Below are 8361 nucleotides of genomic sequence, written 5' to 3' on the forward strand. Positions count from 1 at the left end.
TATGTATATATATATATATGTATGTCTATATGCATACATACATACATACATACATACATACACGCGAGGGTCAGTTGAAAAGTTCAAAGGCTGACCTGTGACCAAATGAAGTTTATTTTTCAACATAATCCACACCACACTTCTTCCATTGGTTTTGCAGTGTTTGGATGCTTTGGTGAAGAAATTTTCATCCTGTTACTTAAATAAAGTCATGAACCGCAAATATGACGTCATCATCACAACGATACTCGTTCCCAGCCAAATGTTCTTTCATGTTGGGGACAGATGATAGTCATTATGCAACAAATCAGGAGAATAGAAAGGCTTATCAACCTGTTCAAAGCCACAGTCACGCACATCAGCCATTGAAACTAAGGACTTGTGTGCTAGAGCATTGTCCTGAGACCTTTTGTCAGTTTTTCTGGCTGTTTGTTCTTGATAATCTTTCGTAACTGCCTCAGCAAGTTGACAGTGTTGCTCTTTTGAAGATAGTCAATAATAAAGACAATGCTTTTTGTATCCCAAAAATTTTGGCCGTCACCTTCCCTGCAGATGAAATGACCTTGACCTTCTTTGGAGCAGGTGGGGAGGGGTGTTTCCACTGCATGGATTTTTTTCTTTGTCTCTGGCTCAAAGTAATGAAGCCAACCTTCATCCTGGCTTAGGAAACGTTCAAGGAAACCAGCAGGATCTATCTCAAACAATGTCAGATTTTCTCGTGGTGAGATCACTCTGATGCAATTTTGATTAGGTATCAGAAGACGTGGCACCCACCAAACAGAAACTTTCGTCATTCCAAGTTCAGTGTGCAGGATATTCTCGACTCTCTCACGGAATATGGTAATAGCATTGATTATTTGATTTATAGTAAATCGCCAGTCATCGGTCACCTTGTAGTGAACACGATCAATGTATTCCTCGGAGGTGCCAGTTGTAGGACGTCCAGTCAGTGGGTCATCTTCAAGACCCTCCTTTCCCCTCCTAAAGTCAGCTGCCCACTTTTACATTGTTGATAAAGCTGGAACGTCATCCCTCAATGTAACAACCATGTCAGCATGAATGTCCTTGGGGGCTAAATCCTTTTCTTCGAATACTTGATAACACCACGATACCAAATTTTGTCCATTTTCAAGAGAATTCGCTAGCAGTTTCTTCTGAAGTCTTTGAACAGTGAGATGTCAGTTTACCTGGAAAGAAACAATGCAGTTTAAGACGAGTTGAAGTTAATTTCACAGCTCTAGAAACTGCGACAAGGTGACAAACAAGGCAGCTAGTCTAATTCAAATATGGGCAGAGAGAATGTTCTCTTTGAAAAGTTGAAATGAGGTGACGAATACTAAATCGCTTTCGTTATTGTTTACTGTTTAACCGCTGAGCCTTTCTCGGTTACTGCCTGATCAGACTGAAATGTCTTTTTTCAATTTCTTGTAAAAGGGACACATTCTACTATTCAGGTATCCCATTTTCTGTTAGCATTGTCTATAATGCGATTTAGGCATGCCGTAACTGCTGATAAGCAGAAGTATGCTGAGACTGCATCACTTGCGACAATTCTTAAACAGTGAACGAGTGTTGATTCCGTTCGTCAGGTACGTCTTTCCGCAGTTCGTCTCCTTGACAAGGTTGCTATCCTGGATGAAGCAAAATCCTAGACTGTGCACTTCCATCTAGAATACCATCCGGACGACAGGATCGGTAGATGTTCCACTCTAGCAAAGGTACAGAGCATTAGTAACTGGAGAGAGTGACGACTTTCTGGAGGAGAATTTAGGCCTCGATAAAAACAACGACTAATCTGTTCCAAAGGAATTTCGGAGTAGGATCTGAAATGGATAATTTACAGAATCCCGTTTGGCATTGCAAACATGGTGGGAATTGTCAGTGAGATTTGTCCGAAATGCGTGCAGATCAACGAAACCGTTCTGAACACACTCGTTCAGTGTTCGAGCATTGCTGACGTGTGGAGTTATATCGAACAGTTGCTGTCGTTTGTGGGTCGGATCTGGCTATTAGCCGAGCCCATAGTGATGATTACTCCACCGCCCTCCTTTAACCGGGAAAGGATGGCAGTTTCTTCTGTATGATTACTATCACAAAAAAGGTTGTGTTGAACGAAGAAGAAAAGTATGAGGACCAAACCCTTCTTCTTTGATAGAATCCCTCAAGATATACAAAGCTGTCGTTCTCTCCACACTGCTGTATGGTTGCGAAACGTGGACTCCATACCGCCGGCACATGAAGCAGTCGGAACAGCCCTATACAAGAAGATCACTTGTATCATAGGCATCCGATGATAGGCATCCGATGGCAATCATAGGCGTCCGATGGCAATCATAGGCATCCGATGGCAGGACAGTGTCTCTATTCAAGAAGTCCTAGATAAAGCAGAGTTCACGAGCGTCGAGACACTTCTGCTCAAAGCTCAATTACTTTGGACCAATCACGTCATCAGAATGAACGACCATCGCATTCCCAGACAGCTGATGTACGGTAAGCTGAAGGAAGGCACAAGGTAACAAGGAAGACCCAAGCTGATGTATAAGGACACCCTAAAGGGCAACCTAAGGTGGTGTGACATCCAACCTCACAAACTGGGGACCGCAGCCACAAACAGGGCTACCTGGAAGTCGATCACCAACACTGCTGTAACTGCTTTTGAGGATGTTAGGCTGCAACGCCTTGCAGCCGCAAGAGACAAACGTCACTGGGCTGCATTATCCTCAGCCCTGATCACAAACTATCAGTGTCCACCCTGCGGGTGCCTATGAGCTTCCAACTGTGGGCTGCGGAGCCACGTGTGTTCCCACCGCTGACTGCTGAGACCACAGTCTACGTCTTTATCGGAGATCTATGGACTACCAAGAGGAAAGAAGAAAGATCCTGTCATATTGGCACTTGGTGCATAAAATCACACACATAAATCGTACAAGACGAGAACTGTCTGTCATGGGCGTTGAAATTCCCATATCACGTGATTTTGATCTATTGGACTGACTCATTGAGAAACATCGGTCACATTATACCAGCCAAATCTCGCTGCTACCATATAGAGAATTTTAGTAGTTTTGCAGACGCTGATGTCGCAAATAGCTTACAGGCTCAATAAAAATTAATTATTAGCGACGGAAGTAGTATTAACACCAAAATGTATGCACCAAGAGCCGAATGAGAGGTTCTCTCGAGGCTAATAACGCAGTATTTGGTGTTCTACCAAGGTATCCATATTAAGTTGGATATAAAGATTGCCGTTTGGTATTGAAACTGCTCTCGTCGTTAATAACTGATATCAGCGTTATATTCTTTCTCTCTTTATTAAGTTTCGGTCAGTTAGGAGCAGAGTCTTGGAGAGAAAATTAGCAAAGCGAAAAAACACTGTTTTTAAGCCTTGGGAAATGAAGCCATTTCAGAATTGAAAGGATTGTGAAGATCCGGAAGATAGTCGCAGCTGCGTTGGCGGCTCTCAGGGCCTCGGACGATACGGCAGCTGAGCTCCCATCCCTTCATATTGACTTTGGTTAGGATTGATCATGTACTTGTACTTAGAATGTATTTATTCCCAAATACCAATACATCTAAAATTCATAAACCTGGCGTAGGTTTCATTTTCTTTTTTCTTTAAAGACCTGTTTTTATGCAAGTTTTCCATCTCCTCGGCACCGATGATTACCAAGAAAAGAACTGGCGTCGATACAGTGTAGAAACCCCCACCTCACCCACACACTCACACACGCAGCAGCAAAGACGTCACAGAAGAATTCAAAATTCTAAAAAGAGCCGGGGCAAATACCACAAACCATTTTGTCCAACGGCCTAACACCTGTCACATGATACCGGAAGAATGAAATGCAAGGTTGACTTCCACGAAATTTCAATTTAAAAAGCCAGAAAAAAAAATACGCAAACATTTTGTCCAACAATTTCGTTAATCTACCGGTCCGGATTGGTTCTTAATATCATCGATCACAATTACAACAAATTTCATGGAAATTTGAACTTCAAAGCCACTTTGTTGCTCTGGCTATCTTAAAAACATATTCTTGAAATCAGTTATAGAAATACATTTGAACGCGCACTCGCACACACAAACACACTTACACAAACACACACACACGCGCATACGCACACATACAGCTTCAGGCAAGTGTTGATGCATACATGTATATGGGCATTCATTTATATGTATACATACTTATGTGTGCCTTTATATGAGTAAATGCTTACGTATCTATCATGTACGGATATTTACATATTGCTATTTGCGCTTGCGTATATTTATACACCGCACCCACACAAAACTCACAACATACACACGTTTATGTATGCCTATAAGTATATATATATATATATATATATATATGTGTGTGTGTGTGTGTGTGTGTGTGTGTGTGTGTGTGTGTGTGTGTGTGTGTGTGTGTGTGTGTGTGTGTGTGTGTAATTGGAATACATGCATGTATAATTATACATACTCATAAATATTTCAATATCTGTTCAAAGCAAACGGCCATAAATAAATCTGTAGTTACACATCGTATATATTTTCTGTGGGTGAATATATATACATATGCATGCATATATACATATATGTTGTTCTCTCTCTCTCTCTCTCTCTCTCTCTCTCTCTCTCTCTCTCTCTCTCTCTCTCTCTCTCTCTCTCTCTCTCTCTCTCTCTCTCTCTCTCTCTCTTTCTCTCTTTCTCTCTCTCTCTCTCTTTCTCTCTTTCTCTCTCTCTCTCTCACACACGCACATACAAATACACTAACACACACATTTATGTATGTATGTATGTATGTATGTATGTGTGTGTCTGCGTACGCATACATTTATGCATGAATATATTTATGTATGTAAGCATGTATTTATGCATGCACACACATACACACACACGCACACACACATACACACACACGCACACACACATACACACACATATTCAATCGCGCGCGCACGCACACACATACACACACGCCGCGCGCACACACACTTACACACACACACACTCACACACACACACACACACACATCACATCAAAGAAAGATGGAGAGAGAAAAAAAATAAATCTTAAAACTGTTTACGAGCATTTGAAGTAAAGATGTCTTTATGCGAAGCTCTTTACCTACATCGTTAAAAGCACTCAAGTCTGTTTCTTGTGTGTTATCAGTTAACTTGCAGAAAACTATTTATTTATTTATCTTCTTCTTCTTCTTCTTCTTCTTCAATGCACGCGTGCGTGTGCAGGTGTGTGTGTGTGTATGTGTGTGTTTCTTCATATATCTAGATTTGTGCTAATAATTAAGCTACGATATCAACCATTGCTATACATACTTTGTGGAGCGGGTGAAAGAAAATATTATGGTGAGCTACAAGCCAACATATACAGGGAAATAAAGGGCATATACGTACATACGCACATACACACACATACATACATACATACATACATACGTACATACGTACATACATATACGCTTAAGCAGCTGTTATTACTCATATGATAATTATACCTTCTAGCATTAAAAAGACGATACTGCCGCCATTCTAGTGATATATAAACGTTATAAACGTTTTTCTACATTCTGGTTATTAAATATTACTCAATGTTGGTTTATATACAGTATTAGCTAAAACGATTGCTGTGTTTTAATTATCAATTCTAGTTGTAAACAGATCGCTATACATGCGCGCGCGCAATAGATGGGGAGGGAGAGAGAGAGAGAGAGAGAGAGAAGGAGTGAGAGTGAGAGGGTGGAGAAATAGACAGAGAAAGAGCGAGTGAGGTAGATACAGATATGGATATATACACATCTATGCATACATATAGATATTAATGTATATATGCATATACATGTATGCATGTAAGTATATTTATCTATTTATGCATACATATACTTGTATATATATTTATCTATCTACCATATATATATATATATATATATATATATATATATACGTGTGTGTGTTTACATTTGTTCTTGATTTCTTCATTTTAGGGACGCTAAGATAGGGGTGGGAAACATTTTAATGTCGAGGCTAATGTGTATTTGACAGCAAAGTTGTATAACGTTTAACTTTATTGCTGTAATCATGATGACAATAGCAAATCTGAAAATGCGCAAATGTATACCAACAACATAATCATCGTCAACACGATGCATCATCTTAAAACAACAACAACAACCCTTTCAGCTTAACATAGCATAATGCATTCGATTAAACACTTTGAAGAAACAAAAATGTCTTCGTGAAGTTCACTTACTGAATTGGACAACCTTCTTTTGAATGTTATAGAATCTTTAATGTCAAATAATCATTCATATAATGATTATTTGCCACAAAATGAATATTCCACAGGAAGAGCATCTAACTAGTGTCACGTCATGCAAGAATATCGTAAAGAAGTGTTACAATACTATCTTCTTTTTTTTTTTACATAATGTTTAGTTAAGGAGAAATAAAAGCCAGGCAGGAGAAGAAATTCTAAAAATCAAGAGTAATCAAGAGAAAAGGATATTTATTGAAGCTGAATTCTATAATATTGTTCGTAATTAAAGATATCATGTAGAAGACTGTTGCCGTCGTCGACGTCCTCTTCATTATTGCCGACGTCCTCTTCGTTGTTGCCAACCTTATCTTCGCTGTCGTCGGCGTCATCTTCGCTATTATCGTTATCATCGGCGTTGTTATCGACGTCGTCTTCGTTGTCGTCGACCTCATCGTTGTTGCCGACGTTACCTTCTCTATTGTCGATGACATCTTTGTTGTCAACGTCTTATTTGTCGTTGGCACCATTTTCGGTGTTGTCGATATCATCTTCATTTTCGTCGACGTCATCGTAGTTGTCGACGTTATCTTTGTTGTTGCGTCGACGCTTATATCCTGACAGTTCTGTTACAACAAACCTATGGTAAAAATGATCCAAGCTATGGCCACCTCTTCTTATATTATTTCTAGAATAGCGTTCCGCAGACTTCAGCATTCACTATATCCGTCTGCTGTACTTTTTTGGACGGTAGAGTGTGGCTTGATAGAAATTTGGTTGCTATTTTTTGCGTCTGTGATGACCACATAAATATTCCCTCTTTATATCGCTGTTAAGAATATTTGATATAAAGTAAAAAGGTTGCTCGGTTGAACACTATAACATTTACACTAAATCAAATAATGTTTTTATAGATTCGCTTTCATAAAAAAATGTTTTATATTAAGTCGGAAGTGTCCCTTGGAAGAATGGACAAAAAACGGTGGCAATGATCATACAATCACGAGCTTAAAATTTATATAATTTTTTTTTATGTATTTTACTTGTTTCAGTCATTAGACTACGGCCATGCTGGAACGCCGCCCTGAACAAGTTTAGACGAACAAATGAACCCCAGTACTTACTTTTAAAAGCCTGGTACTAATTCTATCGGTCTTAGGCCGAACCGCTGAGTTACGGGTACGTAAACACATCACCGGTTATCAAGTGTGGTGGGGAACACACACACACACATTCAGTTTTCATCTACGAAATCCACTCACAAGGGTTTAGTCGGCTCGAGTTTATAATAGAAGACACTTACCAAAGGTCCCACTACATTTGGAACCATGTGGTTGGGAATCAGGATTAGACAATCCTGAGCTCAAATGCCGCATTGTTGAACTCAAATTTCTGGATTCCTGATGCGTATGTTCAAAAGTGACGCTGACCTGGAGTAGAGAGAGTATGTTATTGAATATGACGCGAATGGCTCCAAAAAAAAAAGACTTTAACAAAGATAGCTGATCGATTGACTAACTGAATAGGTTATGGTTAGGGTTAGGGTTAAATAGTTAACTAAATAACGAATAATAAAGAAGTGAAATAAAACCAATGCTTGTGCTCATTATGTGCACAATAACCCTTCCTAGATACAACAAAACTTGTTTGAAAACAGGAACTCACATCAAGAATCTTGTAAGCCAAATACAAAAACGAAAAATTAAAAAGATATTTTATTAAGACAATCATAAGCTCAGGTGTTGGACTAATGTTGATACGCATGATCAATAATCAAATGCTGGGCTACCAATTACTTGATCAGGAACTTCTCTCTTCGCGTCAGTCTCTAGGTTGAGGAAAAAATATTTCCACATAATGATGGCTGGAAGAGAGATAAGATTCCCTTGTAAAAGACACTGTTACACTCGCACAGAATTAAAATGTTGCAAATATTTATATATAGTAAACTAATTCAGCTTGTTCGAGTGGAGAAGCTAGGGTACCTCTCTCTCACTCAATCTCTCTCTATACATACATACATACATACATACATACATACATGCATACATACATACATGCATACATGCATACATACATGCATGCATGCATGCATGCATGCATG

The 8361-nt window shown here is 39.3% G+C and overlaps 1 protein-coding gene across 1 annotated transcript in view; it reads right to left on the reverse strand.

The window, feature by feature from the left end:
- Positions 1–6767: 6767 nt before the first annotated feature.
- Positions 6768–8361, reverse strand: part of LOC106867231 (uncharacterized) — an 8943-nt gene continuing 7349 nt past the window's right edge. Inside the window, exons 3-4 of the mRNA XM_014912043.1 lie at positions 7561–7687; positions 6768–6883 (exon numbers count right to left, since the gene is read on the reverse strand). Coding sequence (XP_014767529.1) covers positions 6768–6883; positions 7561–7687 — 243 coding nt within the window. The remainder of the gene's footprint in view (positions 6884–7560; positions 7688–8361) is intronic.

The sequence above is a fragment of the Octopus bimaculoides genome, chromosome 16 (assembly GCF_001194135.2).
Source record: "Octopus bimaculoides isolate UCB-OBI-ISO-001 chromosome 16, ASM119413v2, whole genome shotgun sequence".
In the NCBI taxonomy this organism is placed as follows: domain Eukaryota; kingdom Metazoa; phylum Mollusca; class Cephalopoda; order Octopoda; family Octopodidae; genus Octopus; species Octopus bimaculoides.